General features: G+C 39.2%; 1 protein-coding gene across 2 annotated transcripts; it reads right to left on the bottom strand.

Moving 5' to 3' along the window:
• Positions 1-146: 146 nt before the first annotated feature.
• zdhhc1 (zinc finger DHHC-type containing 1) lies at positions 147-16012 on the bottom strand. 2 transcript variants are annotated; one of them, XM_053616784.1, is made up of 12 exons: positions 15617-16012; positions 13933-14187; positions 13315-13572; positions 12876-13051; positions 12440-12541; positions 11153-11280; positions 10301-10456; positions 7622-7743; positions 6018-6106; positions 4141-4255; positions 3001-3103; positions 147-753 (listed from the first exon to the last, which is right to left on the bottom strand). In XM_053616784.1, the coding sequence occupies exons 3-12, from the start codon at positions 13531-13533 to the stop codon at positions 245-247; spliced, it is 1719 nt and encodes a 572-aa protein (XP_053472759.1). In that variant the 5' UTR covers positions 13534-13572; positions 13933-14187; positions 15617-16012; the 3' UTR covers positions 147-244. The 2 variants fall into 2 exon arrangements, with proteins under 2 accessions (XP_053472759.1, XP_053472760.1); XM_053616785.1 differs by lacking the exon at positions 15617-16012 and having other exon boundaries at positions 13315-13569; positions 13933-14017.
• Positions 16013-16777: the final 765 nt, after the last annotated feature.

Genomic DNA, 16777 nt, shown 5'->3' with positions numbered 1-16777 from the left:
ATTAGGAAAATGTATTGAAATTAATGAAATGCTAAATGAAACCGCAATGACCATTTCTGAAAAGATCGATCAGAATCCAGTTTGAAAATCCTCCACTCAGTGGTGGTTGCATAGGTGGACCGAGACTTTTGTTGCTACATCTGAGATTGTAGTGCCCGTGGATTCGTATGATTATGATAGAGCTTATCTCTGGGAGGTTTTGCTAGCATTTTGCTCAGCCAGGTAAGTCATGGCAATTGTATTCCTATGCTAGCGGTGTGTTTGTTCTGGAGCCGAGTCTCGGCTCCTCTACGCCTCTTCTCTTGCTTGTGTGCTTGCGTTTTCCGACGTAACCGAGTCCGTCCTCCGCTCTGGCGCCGTCTAGAGTTAATGTAGTCTCTTCACTTCCTCTACTGACGAATACGAAAGGATTATGGGATGCCATCTCGAATCTCTCTTCTGCAACCTTGCGAGCCACAGCCTTCTTTTTGGTCCGGGGCTGTGGAGAGGGTAATGGCTGAAGTAAAACACGCTGTGTAGAGGAGGCATGGCCAACGGTAGTGATGGGCACCCGCGCTGGTGTGGCAGTCCCCAGGCGTGCCAGAGCTACAGGGATCTCCTCCAGAGACTCTGCGGAATCAGAGTGGTACTCAGCAGGGGGGCCGGCAGCTTGCACAGGGGCCAGAGGGGGGAGGGTCACCCGCACAGGGAATGCTGGGAAAGCGAGGCGCTGGCTTAAGGATGAGGACAGAGTGGCAGCAGCTACGGAGAACTCTAGGGATTGGGATGCACAAGGTCACAAAAAATGCACACAAACCACTGTACAGAAATATGGCACACTCACACAATGAACGCTAACACATTGCTGAGGAATGTACTATTAACTAAAATAATGTGTGTTATGTTAATAATTTGGCAGTGCAGGTTGTAATTAGTAATCCTGATGCAGTGGATCACCACATGACTCCACAGCACTGAAGATAACACACACTGCTTACACTCAAACAAAGCAAACACGATTAGGAGTAACGGTGCATATAATTCACAAAGAACACAGCAACCACCACAATGCAAACAGCCCAACATAATGAGCAAATAGAATCATACATAAACTACTAGGTGTCAGGACGGAGCAGTACCAGATATAGCACTATTGCAATTTTCTCTAAATTGCTCTAAAGCAGAGGTTCTCAACCTTTGGCAACTATAGCACCCCCTAAGCCTCCCATATCATGTGCCCCCTCCCCCCAAATTGGAGGAGACCTGGTACAATGATTATCTGTTCTATATTAAATCTATCTATATATAACCTAATCTCTTTTTGATAGATAGATAGATTTTTTTCGCTTTTGTTTTTTTTTTTTTTTGGTACTTTTTTAAAGTACTTTCCATGACTTTTATAAAACTATATAACGGACAGGTATGGAACATGAATGACCAGAAATGTTTCTGAACTATAACTACTTTGAACAAGAGAACTAGGCTGTAATAATGTGGACTATTTTACATGTAAAACATGTTGAATTACATTCGTATCACATTCTAAAAACATTCGCATATGAATGATGTAAATTGGGACGAAGGGCACGTCTCGTTATCCATGACATTGTTAAATCTCCGCCTCTCAGCCCCTCACTGTACAGAGTGGACGCAGAGAGAGGTGTGAGTGCAGAGGGAAAGCAAGACCTCGCGCTTGCAGGACAGTACCTGCGACATTTGGAAAGTTGCTAAGGTTTGTCCAAAAAGTCGCTAGATTTCTCGCTAGGCGCTTTTTTTTTGGCAAAAAAAAAAGTCACTAAGTTGGCAACACTGGACTGCACTGACAGCTAGATAAAAGGCCAGCTAAGCTCCGTCTCTCCCCAGCAAAAAGAAAATACAGACTGAGAGGGATCGTGGGGTTTTTCATTTACGCACATTCTATTTGAAAAGCAATAAAATACACCGAGCACCCAAATGATGCCCTGTCTGTGTTTTTTATTCTCTTGAAAACAATTTGAACCCCCTCCCGATCTCTCGACATGGTTGAGAACCACTGCTCTTAAGCAAATACTACACTAGACAATCGTAAACTTCTTCCCTAACACTACAGCTCCGTAACTACCGATTTATGAGATTCAACATAAGGTGAACGCATAATATGTTCACCTTTAAAGTCTTGAGAACGCAGTTACTAGGAAACATGCGAATATAAGGTTAAGGTATATGAGGTTAACCATTTAGCTAGCAGGGAGCTGTTATGTCTTTTCTACAGACAACATGAGAGTGGTGGTGGCAACGAAACAAAACCATGAGGAACGCCAACATTTCCTTACGTCTTTGCGTGATAAAACTGGCAGTGTAATTCCAATTAGCATCGACTACTAACCAAACTTCCATTTTTCTGCAGATACAGTACTCACGAACTATAATGCAAACTGGAATATGGCCGTGTATTCGGTGTGTATATGAAAAGGTTCCACATGAATGGCCCACTCTCGTGATATTTTCTACTTCAGGAGTCAAACTGACATTTCGCAGTATGGCAGAACCCATGGAAGGTCGGTTAGAGGTCGCTAACTTGATGCTCTGCTTATACACAGTCTTTTTTTAAGTAAGTTACAAACATGAGGGGAAACATTGATATTTTCACTGTCACAGCCTTTGCTTGGAACATGAACACAATTAAAACATGGATGGACAGGGAAAACAAAAATGCAGAACATAAAATAAAGAACTCCATTTTAGTTAAAATGTGGCTATGGAGTACAGACTATTAGCCATATTAGGTAATATAAAATGCAATAATCAGTTAGAAAACACTAGTAAGTAGTGTATTAAGTAAAAGTATGCATCAGTGTGTTTAAAATGCTATAATTCTACCCAATATGTATATGACAGTTCGGTGTTAGACCCTGGAGGAACAAACCAGGCATGTAGGAGGCCACACTGATGACTATCAAATAAGCATGATGGCTGATTGTTTGTTTGTTTGTGTGTGTGTGTGTGTGTGTGTGTGTGTGTGTGTGTGTGTGTGTGTGTTACCTTGCTCAGCTGAATGATGTGCCAGGCCTCTACTCGTACTCATCTCTGTGCCTCGGTCATTGATCACTTCTGCTGGTATTTTACGCACTTTTTTCTTTTTCTTCTAAAAAACAACAACAAAAAAAAAACAAGAAACCAAGGAAGAACAATTCAAAATACGACAGGGATCAGAAGTGTATTTTACTGTTCAAGAAACACTTCAATCCAATATATGGAGATAACCAACACAAAGCGTGTGTGTAATAGAGTTTACAGATCGTAACCAAGATCTATTTCCAGTGTTAGTCATAGCTCCAGAACTGAACGAAGTGGTATTGTGCCTGAGCTTGTATCTCAGCTTGCTTCTATCTAACCAGTATCTTGACACAGGGTGAGGTGAGGTTCAGAGCGTATTAGAGATTTCCAAAGCATTTAAAATGGCATTCAAATTGTATTTACTTTAAATGTAGTATTTGAAAGCATTTCGTAAACCGCAAAATGGGAAAAAAAAACGTCACTTTCTTAAGCAAAGAAAACTAAAAGGAGGTGCTACCAAAGCCCCTACAAATCCGTTAGACCGAGTCCCAAATGGCTTTCTATTCACTATACAGTATATTCTCACTACACAGGGAATAACAAAATACATACAGGTGCACTTCACAGTAAATGAGAAGCCCTTTGAGATTCAACCTTCAATAAGCGCATGCTGGAACTTAATTAACAGATTATATATTTATATCCTTTTTTCTAAACATGTTCAGGATATGTGTTGTCCAGTTCAGTTGGCTTACACTGCATGACCGTGGAACATGGGGATCATACAAGACAGCAAATATGGTTTAGTTTTGGGTTGTTTTTTTTTTTATGGCCTTTAATTTACTTTACAGTATGTAAATATTACTGAACAATTATAGTACTCAATGCCTTGTCATTTTTGCCTATTTTGAATATATACTATACATATTATGAAAATGTGACTAATATTTGAACAGTAACACTCGTTCTGAAAGCCCTGGAATGTTTGGGAAGCCCTGACGGCCCACGTCATTGCCTAACCCTAAAATATGCACTGTCTGGGTTCCCTACGGAGTAGTGTCCACGACACTGCTATAGCGTGTGTGTGTGTGTGTGTGTGTGTGTGTGTGTGTGTGTGTGTCGAACCTGAGTGTTTTTAGAAGGACGAGGTGCTGGTTTCTGCTCCGTGGACACGGTAGGGAGTAGCTCCTCGTCGGCCGTTCTTTCTTGCGAGCTCCTGATCCTGCCGTTACCGTACAACCTTTATACAAAGACGCAGCGTCGGATTAGTACAGCACGTAACTGCGTGAATTCAACCAGTATATTCGCTTTAGTCACAAATCTTTGTTAAGAGGCTTTTTCATATCGGGTTTAACAATAGCATGACAGGATAAGATAAAAGACTAGCAAACTGACTTTAATTCCCACTCAAATGTTACAGCTATCCATCACAAATGATAGCAACAGTGTTGACAGTTTCTGAGCTCCTGACTAAAACATTCCACTGTGAGCAACAGCATTTCAGGGGGGGGGTGGGGGAGATACCAAGAGGTCAAACACACACGTACACACCTTTATTTGTGCATATCACTACACACCGCGTGTCCTTTGCAGTTGCCGAGCGATCGAATCTTCTTAGCGATTCGCATTAGATGATAAAGCTCGCTCTTTCTCACCATCTCTTGATTTACATTACAAGTCCAACAAGATGGTTTTAAGATCAACAACATGTTTGAAAATGATCCCTGGTATGAGGAAAGGACTTTCTTCCCCAAAAAAGTTGTTACAAAGCCTAAGCTAGAATTTATACTGAAATGGCAGTTTAACAGCGTGTAACTCATTACTGCTGCCTAACTGTTCTGACCTTCTACATTTAATGAAAGTGACAGCTGAGATCAGTGACAGTGCTCGAAACATTTTTCTTCTTCTTCTCCAATTTGCTAAGTGCCATTAAAGTCATGGGAAAGCAAACTGAATTTACGCTTTGTTTGTGTATTTTGAAATGCTCACCATGACAACACAATGAATGCCTACTATTAAGAAATGACATTCGGTTTCATTCTTATGAAACGTGCACATAGCAGCTTCAACACGTGGTTACCGAACGGCACATCGAGTCACAGTACGAACTTAAGAGCTTCGCCACACTTTGTCCCATTGGGCTAATAATATAAATAAACAGGCGCTAAATGCATGAGGCTTAGAGAGTCTTGGATGTGATATAAATTAAGAATACAGACACCACAACCACTTAAAATGTTTTCCTTTTTTCTATCCTGGCAAAAGTGAAAACTGGCACGAAGGTAAAGTTAAAAAGCCAGTCACCATGACAATTTAGTTTCTGGCTCATACCGACAAGTTTTCACTGCCTAATAAACTGCATTTATTTCTCTTCTACCGAACTTCAGTGAGCTAGTGAAGGACTTGCTCTATACAATAAAATAACATTTTACTGTAATGTTTTTATGTAAAATTTATTTACTTTTATGAGTGATCATAAAAAGAAAAGAAAAAAAAAACACCAATAAGCCACTAAGCGGTTATTCTTTCAGCAGGCTAGATGATTGATTTGAGCCAACTATGCTGAATTTAACGGATTTAAGAATACATAGTCAGCGGCTGAGCAGTGGTGCCTGTTGGAAATGTTATGGCACCCACAGCATGTACATGTTGGTCTTCAAAGATCTTTTCAAAGCAAAGATATGTAGAACATGATCAGACAATCAAGACAATAAAGAAATGCCTCAGAATCGGTTGCCAGAGCTAATAATAATACATATGTAATTGTATAATAAATATTGTGTAATAATTTAATGATGTGTAATGTTCTTCTGCTTGCATATTTAATAGCACAATTGCAAGCACTGAATTTAAAATAGTCGCTAAACCTCTTTATAAAACAAATCAAGGATTAGACTGGTATCAGAATTTCCTCCCTGATGCTTTCTATGGGTCACTTTATGATGAATTTTGGCTGACTTGTAGTGGTACACATCAGCAATATATGCGTTCTGTCGTCTTACTCGGGATTTCCATGTGAGCTCCTGGTGGCAGGATCCTCTACCTCCATCTCGGGATTGGTGTAGCCTAGAGTACCTGAATAGCTCACGTCCTAAATGTAAAGAAAGGAAAAGAGAATCGATATATTTCTCAGAGAATGTAAATCCTATTAGAAATTCATCTTCAGCAAGCACTTTATCTTGGTCAGATCCATCTTGCAGATCCAGAGAATGATGGGTACGAGGCAGGAATAGACATTAGATGGGGTGGCAGTTCATCACAGAGCACCATGGACAATCATTCAAACCTAGGGGCGATTTAATGTAGCCAATCCACCTCCTAGAACATACCAGCGCACTATAGTCCAAGATGGTAGAGCTTCCTAAAGCGGCACCATGTGCACCATTTTCATAGAGGCTTTACCACCAGGACGTAGCTGCAGGGCAGGAAGTGAACGTGTGTGAAGCTCATGACAAATCCAAGTAAATGGACTTTTATGCAACTGTACACGAACCTCCATACAGTGCTTTTAAACAGTGACACGATGAGCTTTTTGAAATTATAGCGCCCCAGTGAGGTGGCAAGCTGGCATTGCATGAGCTCTTCCATAAGAGCCTATAAACTGCATTTCTATTTAAAAAAATTTCATCCAGCAATCACAAGAAAGATCAGTTGCCCATTTCATCTTCAAATAGGTCACTGTTTATCAAAATTTGCATGAACGCACATCACGATTTATTGTGAAAGATAAAACTTCACTGTTACTGTGAATGTAGAATTGGGTACCGAGTTGGTGAGGATTATGTCTATTGTGAGTAAGCCACAGAACATAGGAAGCATGCATTTGGCATGATAGAGAGCCATATGGATCTGTAGGAGTCGGTGTCCACATGGTCTGTTGCACCATTGAGCCAAACCTGACGACATTATGCACCATTCACGCTGCTGGTGAAAGGTGATCAAAAATCCTATCCTAAAGTCCTATGGGAAATGTAGGGTTTATATACATTACCATGTTTGTTGCCAGTGTATACCCTAACTCTAACCCGTCCACTTTTCTGCAGTAGCTAACAAATAACACATTGTTTCCACGCTATCTACTCCACTGGAAACTTTCCAGTCGTCACACTGTCCTTCAAACATAACTACCCTTTAAAACAGGAAGTGACCCAACAGTGTGGATGCTCATTTCCCATGGCTTTGCAAGACTTCAACGTGGCATCCAAGTGAGATTTTCACCGACGGCTAGCAGAGACGTTTCTCCAAAAATTACACGATGGAGTGAAGCAACCATGACAATTCAAAACAACCTGGTTGCCATGGACTAAACTGCATCCATGTGTAAAACATGATAGTTAATACGGCATGCAATATTTTTTATATCTTTGCAACCTAATGAACAGCATCCTGTATTAGTTTCATTCAGATGAATGATTTAAATGACTAATCTAATAAAAACATCCCGTTATGAGAGCAGTCCACAAACCTGGCATGGCTCAGTTTATAGATAGGAGCCTCAGATCACAACCAGAGAAGACTTAATCTGGACCTGTGTGCGCAAACAGGCCTTGAATATCTAAACATCATACCTGGACGTCATTTCAGACCTGAGTGTTTGGATGTTCACCTTGATGAGGTTCATCTTGGGAACTCCAGGCTCGTTCCCTGAAGGTCCTCTGTTAGTGTCTCTTGCCTCCTGTCGATGTCTCTGTCGAACGATGTAGTCATATGTACTCAGCCTGTTCCACACTGAGAGAAGACAGAGGTCATAAACCACCTATCTTATGAACCATCTATAAGAACCACCTATTCTTATGTAATAAAATGAACTTCATCTGTACCATTATATCCTCAGGGCAGTTATTTAATTATCATGAATAATGGAATACAGATGTGTAGATGGGTATAGTTAATATTAATATTAAGGTAGTATGGACAGCCAATGCAAATACACAGACTTAACATTAACTATACCCAAAGCAGCTGTATTCCATTACTCATGGTAATTAAATAACTGCCCTGAGGATATAATAGTGCAGATGAAGTTCAGTTTATTATATAAGAATAGGAAGCAGATGCTCTTCTGAGCTGTACGCTACACCATGATCATCGGACTCGGCACTGGAAAGATCAGCATAAGATCAGAATCCTGCTGTATTTAACCGCCAAATAACCGGCATCAGTTCACTTTCCCGTCTCGTCTCTCTCGCAGAAGCAGATGCTGAAAGGCTCGTCTTTGCAAAAGTACTGTAATAAAATGGATCTGTTATATCCAACTATCCCATTGCAAGACAGCAGTGTCGTGATACACCTTTATTTAATGTCTAAAATTAATTATCATAAATTAATATGGAAAATCATAAAACATAACCAAGTAATTTAATGCCCAATCAGCTACAGGGATGGGAAATGCTATGATAATGTATTACTATACTGATAAATTATGTCACTATTAGGGCTAGGAGATATAACAATATATTATAGTGATATCACAATAAATTATAGGACAATCCACTTTTCTGGGATTGTCATTTTTTTATTTTATTACATTTTTAATAACAAACTAGGGGGGCATGGTGGCTTAGAGGTTAGCACATGTGCATATTCTCCCCGTGCTTCAGGGATTCCTCCGGGTAATCCGGTTTCCTCCCCAGTCCAAAGACATGTCTTGTACGCTGTTTGGCATTACCAAATTGTCCATAGTGTGTGAATGTGTGTGATTGTGCCCTGCGATGGGTTGGCACACTGTCCAAGGTGTCCCCCACCTTGTGCCCCGAGTCCTCTGGGATATACTCCAGGCTCCCCACAACCCAGTGTAGGAGAAGCATTATAGAAAATGGATGGATGGATGGATGGATGGAGAGCAAACTGACTAGAAGCAGCTGATTTGATGTGAAAGTTTTGTACTTAAACTTTAAAAACTGCAAAATGTTTTCTGCTTTCAGAGTTAACAAGTTTTTATTTATTTTACATATTATTTTTAAATATAAAAAAATAAATATACTACATTTTTAGACATTAAATAAAGTATTGAAAAGTCTTCAACAATGGTGATATATAATTTTTGTCTTATCACCCACATCCACGCACAATATACTTTTCTGAGATAACGTGGTATCAAAATATCATTGTATAGAATTTGTCATTTTTTTTGTAATCAGCAGGACGTCCTCAATATTTCCTCCTTTATCATTATTTTATTTTACTTATTAATCAGGGGTTTTTTTCTTTGTTATTATTTTACTATTAATCAGGACTCGCTAATTAGAACCTTTTTTTTCCCAGTCTTTTGCCTCCTATTAATTCAGAGTACCTTAATAGAGCACTCTAAAACGAAACATATTATTAAAATTATTATTATAATTAGTACTATCATGACTAAAGAGAATCATCTCCATTTTAGCAGAGTGGTTCTGGCCTGTATTGTGCATCACGATGAGCAATTAACCAGCAGGCATCCTTGGAAACACGGTCTAAATATAAAACTGGTGAATCATCGGGTTTAAGCAACATCACTGACTGCGGTGCTGATGATCGTGACTGAGCGAACACTTGTGTTTCAAGTCAGCGTGAACATGTGAACATCGTAACATATTCTCAAGCATCGCACTAGAGCAGTGTTTGTATTGTTGTTGCTGTTGTTTTTAATAACAACTAAAATATAGCAGTGGCCAATAGGAAGTCTTGCAGCTTGCATACATAAATCACAACCTCTTTATGCTCTAGCTAGCAATTCGCGTAAAGACATATTAGTAATGTTTACACCACAGCACTGATGAATTCTCAATTGTGATTGGTAGCAGATGTTGATTGTTTTTCTAACACAGCAGCTCTTGCAATAGTTACAAAATCACAGCTTTAGAATATTCTAATGCGTTATTATTTCTATAGGAACAACTTATTCACAGGGGCCTTTATCTACGACTAATAATACACAGGGTTTTCAAAAACGATGTTATTTAACAAGGGAAAATGTATGATCACTGATATGGTGAAGGTTTCTGTAAGAAGAGGTTTATTTAACATTTTCTAGAAGGAGTCTCCAGTGTTAGCGCTTTGTAACAACCAAAGGTAAAGCTGGTTTTCCACCAAAGGACGGACTGTCTTTAGGAAGGAGGTATTTGTGCTTTACAGTTTCTCGGTAACAAACTGCATTTATTATTAACTTACAAAGCAAGTGAGGGAATAACAGTTATAGCGTAAGCGGTGAACAGGAACTAACTTGTCTCGCGGACGTTCCACAAAAGCACGCAGAGTAGCAGAGACATGTGTAAAGACTATATGGTGATGTATGTAGTGCACTCACTGAGGTAGATGTGGAAGCAGAGTAAATGGCCGAGCAGTAGTGAGGAAAGAAGCCCCATCGTGATGGTTACTCCTGCCAGTGCAGGGATGGCTGGTCCTGCTGTAGATACAGGAGCCACAGGCAAGAACACAAACCACACCACAGATTCATTCTTCACTGAAGGTAGGCGGAATGAAGGGGAAGGAGGGTGTGGGCACGAAAAAGAAAGCAGAGAGAAATATGAGTCAGAGAAACCTGGATTCGTTTATCTGATTTGGGCGGTTACTAAACCGCCCAAATCATACTAAATCATACTAAACCCTTTACGGCATTAAAGCTGTTTTAAAGCTCAGATTACACGAAATCCAATAAGGATGGCAAGGTTTTTGCCAAATAATAGGATTATTCAGCACATATTGTTAATCTGATCTTTACTGAACAAGTACACAAATATAATCAAAAAGCCAGAAACAGCTAGAGGAATAGCATTATGTGCAATCTGCAAAAAATAAATAAATAAATAAATAAAAATGATCATCTCTATCATTCAGAGATGATGTGTAATGTGAGCACCCTATAAACATGAGCCCATGCTTTCGATCGAAAAGAAATACATAACATGATGGCATTTAAAATGCAGCATATTGTGTTATACAAGAAAAGTATTTATCAGCACTATATGTTTTTTTTAAAAAAAAAACATTTTTTAACGCTACCACTGTGCTAATGGAAAATGAATGAAATTTGTTGCAGTTAAATAGTGACGATAGGCTATAATCAGATTATTTAAGTGCATGTAAACAAATTGAATGAATCATCGCCAAAGGGTTTTGTTGTTGTTGTTGTCAGATCAGAGCATATAGAGCACCCTACCTTGCTGGAAGTGTTTATCAGATCGCAGCTTCGACGGGTCCAAAAAGAACTCGATGAAAACGTATGTGGCGATGATCACAATTAAAAATATGCCCAGCAGAGCGGATATGACACTGGTCAGGAAAACACTGCAATGGAGAAAGGATGTGGAAAGATGTGAAAACTGACAAGAACAACTGCAGAACAATATACTGACACTAGACCTTGTTATAGAAGTACATGATTCTATAACACGCTATTATAGGAATTTATTTGGCTGTGGCTCAGGCTGTGGTTCAGGTGGTAGAGCGGGTTGTCCACTAATCGTAGGGTTGGCGGTTCGATTCCCAGCCCACGTGACTCCACATACCGAAGTGTCCTTGGGCAAGACACTGAACCCCAAGTAGCTCCCGATGGCAAGTTAGCGCCTTGCATGGCAGCTCTGCTACCATTGGTGTGAGTGTGTGTGTCAATGGGTGAATGAGACACAGTGTAACGCGCTTTGGATAAAAGCGTTATATAAGTGCAGACCATTTACCATATTCAGTGATGGGGTGGTGGAATGGAGCCTGATGTAAAGTCAGTACATACAGGATTTTGCAGAGATTTTTTTTGTGATTTGTTGTGGCCCAAAAATGCTTGATTTTGATTTCTTCAAAATAGTTTTTTTTTGTGTGTGCTTTTTGTTTGTTTTGCAGAAAACTACTTTTTACAATTACAAAATTGCAATTGTTTCGCACACTCTTTCACAGTGATGTTTGTTGGTAAATGAGACCTTTTAGCTATGCTCGTGTTCGACACACCTGAATCGAAGAGGGCTTTGACTGAATGTGTCGTGTGACGCATCTTGGCCAAAATCTGAGGTAATTCTGAAAATTACTGCAAGCTCCTGCGAATATTGTGGAGCTTGCTTGACTTCGTGTTCATTTCTGCGATCGCAAAATCGTGAAATCCTGGAGGGACTGTAAAGCAGAATCACTGAAACGACCCCAAAGTTGATTATTTTACTCAACTAGGCAGTTTGCAGGGTTTCGTTGGATTTGATCAAATGGCTTCAATTCTGTAAGAAATGCAGTAATTTCAGTCTTAGGCATGTACATGGTTTGTTTTGGGTGCCATTCTGAATGTGCTCCAGGTTAACAAGACTCTAATTTTGGCTTTGCTTAACAGAAATGTGATTCTCCTGTAGCTGTCCTGTAGCAAAACTGAAAAGTGCCAAGCTAACAAGGCATCATGGGAATGCCATCTGTTCTGTCCTGCTTTAAACAATCACAACATATTGCGTATTCATTATTCAGAAGGTCTCACCAATAGTTTCTGCTGCCCACACAGTTGTTGAGCCATCTGCAGTGGTGATCGAAACTGGCCACACACTTATTACAGGCGCTGCAGTGTTTGGATTTCGGCCCTCTGAAAACAACAGGGAAACACCACGGTTAATTCCTGACGATAAAACAGACTCGAGATGAAGCTCTAAGCAGGGCTGAGTAGGGATGTGAAGCCTGCTGGTTACCCACAGCTTACACCATATGCTCATGCACGATTCCTTCCTTTCAGTGCGTAAGTACAGTTCAGCGATCATGTACAAGCGTGATCAAACCCTCATCTAGCATCTTTCTAGCGGGTTTTATTTGCTGAACCGACTGCTTGATTAACTACAGGATTTCACTATACAATATCTCTTAGTGTTTCACTGCTTCAGGCAGGCCAAGAAATGTTCCTTCCACCCTCTAGCCACACTTACACATCCACCTCACAGAGGTAACAGTGGCAGTTCTCGATGACGTGTGCGTGTTTTGTGCGGTCGAACACAGGCAGTGGTCCCTTGTAGCTCTTTGATCTGACGTTATAGTCCGCAGGGTCGATGGAGACAGCGGTCAGGTGCACGAGCAGGTGACAAACGAACGTAATGCCCGTACACTGATCACTGGGTTAAAGTCAAATAACCGTAGAAGAGTAAATCTGAATCAAATTTTTTTTTTTAAATTATGCTTGGGAAAAATAATACATACTGTATAAGATGGAGAGATTGTTAAGTACCATAGTTGTCACTGCTATCATGCTGAAAATTGCTCAAATCAGATCTGAGCTTCCTGTGTGAACGCAGCCTATATGCACTATTCCGGATTATTTTCCCACCTCTACATTTTAACCCATGTGTCCAACTTCATCACAAAGGATACAATATAGCCAGCCGGGATCCAGTGTGACGGCAGCAGAGGGATGAAAACCCCAAAGCCTGTGACTGCGAAGTAAAGGTAGAGAAGCCACGCGAACAGCTGGAAGGGGTGAGGAGGCCAGCTCCACCCATTTGTTCTGGAGCACAGGGGTACGTCGGCTCGTCTGGGCACACCGTCGCTCACAGGCACCGTGCGGTTCGGGTTCCTGCTGCACAGGTCCATGAGAGAACGGACCCGAGTTCTCCTGTCTCTGCGGCACTGCTGCAATAAACACAAGCAAAACATAAAAAATTCAGACTCAAACACACACTACCATGCTTTTAGCTAAGCCACTAAAGCAATTATAAGCACTCATGCTGCATTATGAAGCCCAATTTTTGGACAGGACCTACTGAGCACCAAAAACGTGGCAGATGCTATATGCAATAATCTCCGGATGAGTCCTAACAACAAAAACTAAGCTTATAAGTGTGATGCATTCAATCTCAAATACACAATAACACAAGTCTTAAATAAATCAAAGTCTGTTCATGGGGGGGAATAATTTCAATAATATAGAAAAAGAATATAAGCTATAAATTTACTATATTATTATGACAGTAATGATTTTATGACACTCACCTATTTTCGCTTATTTGCTAGTGGCTGTCCATCAAAGTGTCAGTAAATTATTCCACCTCATTTCAGTCGTCGTCATCTTCGACCGTTAACAGTGATTCCAGTCTGTCCATGTCCATCACCGGCTCATGACCTTCTCCATTGATGCTTTGGGTTTTTTTCTTCCTGAAGTAACGATTGCTGACAAGCACCGCCTCCATGCTCAGAAGTTACACAGGCATGTCATGAACATGCAACATGCTCAGCTTGGAGAACTGTCTACAACGAGACATGAATTATCGTTCATATTACATAGTAACAAATTATCTGTCAAGTATTTATTTATTTAACACTGACTGTGTTTTCCACCCTGAGAGGGTCTTCAGGACAGAGGACTTCTCTATGACATGTTTATATCTTTGCTAATGCACGTAATAACAGGAGTTAACTTGTTTCACGAAGGTCCTACAACATTAACTATAAATTAATACAGTATGATGTGTTGTTGTTAAGTTTAAAATATCATTGGCAAATAAACAGACAAAAACTAACATTTTAGGACGTTTGTTTGTATACTCAGTGTTCATTTATAAAAAGGAATTGTTTTAAAGACAAATATTAATACAGTTAATTTTATCTCCTTTGGCACAGCATACACATTCAGTTTAAAAGCAAATAGGTGTGTTTAACTTCATGTAAGTTTAGAAAGGTTGATTGTCACCTGCCTTGCTACAATTTATGAGCCGGAAATATCGAGATCATTTGATCTGGATGTGTATACCTAATCTCTAACACGCATGCTGAGCAAAAATGCCCCAAATGGCCTTTATTGTAACATTCTCTTCACAACTAAACACAGTTTTTTATAATGTTTGTTTGGAAAATAATAATTAAGAAAAGTATCAGGCATTTCCTTACCTCTAAATAAATATGTCAGTAGCATGTATAACACATGCAATAACAGGTAGTGTGGTAATAAATTTATACATGTACATGTATACTACTACTACTACTATTATTATTACTATTACTACTACTACTACTACTATTATTATTACTACTCCTACTTCTACTACTACTACTATTATTACTATTACTAATTCTACTACTATTATTATTACTATTATTATTATTATTATTTTATTAGTACTACTACTACTATTACTATTATTTACTAGTATTATTACACATGTAACAACAGGTAGTGTGGTAATAAATTTATACATGTACATGTACACTACTACTACCACTACTGCTATTATTATTATTATTCTTACTACTACTACTACTACTACTACTGTTATTATTCTTACTACTACTACTACTACTACTACTATTACTACTACTAATTCTACAACTACTACTATTATTATTATTATTATTATTATTATTATTATTTTACTACTACTACTACTACTACTATTACTATTATTATTACACATGTAATAACAGGTAGTGTGGTAATAAATTTACACATGTACATGTATACCACTACTACTACTACTGCTATTTTTTTTATTATTATTATTATTATTATTATTATAAACTGCATAAACATGCTGCAATCTCCAGTGCTCACAGTTCAGCTCGGGGTGGTAATATTACTTAGCTAGCAGCATTCAAGTTTTAATAAAGGATCCAAACAGTACAACAAAACGAGATAGTCTTATAAAAGGTAAGAGACTGTAAGAGAAACTCAGACAGATACCTTCCCCCGTTTCACCCTGCAGCTGATGGCAGATAAAGCAGCCGTTATTATTACAGGAGTGAACTGAAATCCTAACAATTCACAGCGGCAGCTAATATCAACAAACTTAACGCGAATGCAAATATTTATAGAGTTTTCCCTCCCAGCTAAACCTGTATTTTACCCGTTCGACATGTAAACTCAGCTGAAAAGGAGATTCACTCCAACACAAATAACCCGGACAGGAATAATTAGCGTGAATGGGATGTGAGGAGGATGCTGAAGTGACGTACTTCCGGGAAGAGCAGGCGCGCGTGTGGGTTTCAAAATAAAAGTGTGTTTTATACGCTAGTCAGCGATGCATTGATTTATCCCTTAAACTAACAAGTTAACCAACTAACTAACTAAGCTGTTCAAAATAAGACGTGTGTTTTTGCAACACATAATGCTACCGAGTGTTTTAGTGGTTTAATAGGAAAGATGAGTTAATTTAAAGACAGAAAGAAAAGATAAAGTGATCAACTTGGTGGTATAATGTTAAAATCTTCTCTCGTGCAGTTTAGTGTTAAAAGAACAAAATAATGTTTGTTCATATTATTTAACTCAGGAGATTTACTACAGTTATATATATATATATATATATATATATATATATATATATATATATATATATATATATATATATATATATATATATATATATATAAAATACCGCAGCATTGTTGTGTTCTTGAATGTGAATAGTCAGAAGGCATTGTTTTCTATAAAAGCAGCTCTGACAGCGGTGGCTGAAAATCAAAATCACAGGTTTATACCTTGTACACGTTTACACTATATGACCAAATGTACATATGGACACCTGACCATCACACCCATATGTGGTTCATCCCCAAACAGCTGTCACACAATTGAATCGAATGACTTTGTATGCTGTAGCATTACAATTTCCCTTCACTGGAACTAAGAGACCCAAACCTGTTCCAGCATGACAGTGCACAAAGGGAGCTGCATGAAGGCATGGTTTGCCAACGTTGGAGTGAAAGAACTTGAGTGTCTTGCACAGAGCCCTGACCTCAACCCCACTGAACACCTTTGAGATGAATTGAAACACTGACTGAACCCCAGGCCTCCTCACCCGACATCAGTACCTGATCTCACTAATGCTCTTGTGGCTGATTGAAC

Source organism: Ictalurus furcatus, chromosome 27 (assembly GCF_023375685.1).
Source record: "Ictalurus furcatus strain D&B chromosome 27, Billie_1.0, whole genome shotgun sequence".
NCBI lineage: Eukaryota > Metazoa > Chordata > Actinopteri > Siluriformes > Ictaluridae > Ictalurus > Ictalurus furcatus.
Note: the sequence above shows the minus strand (reverse complement) of the source record. Positions and strands in the feature narration are given on the sequence as shown.

Bases quoted from the DNA above. Each gene is read 5' to 3' on its own strand.
- zdhhc1 (XM_053616784.1), bottom strand. From the start codon at position 13,533: ATGGACCTGTGCAGCAGGAACCCGAACCGCACGGTGCCTGTGAGCGAC. The intron at 12,542-12,875 runs GTAAGTGTGGCT...TGTTGTTTTCAG, and splicing joins TACCTCTGTGAGGTGGATGT to AGGGCCGAAATCCAAACACT. The intron at 11,281-12,439 runs GTGAGACCTTCT...TCTCCATTGCAG, and splicing joins GTGGGCAGCAGAAACTATTG to TGTTTTCCTGACCAGTGTCA.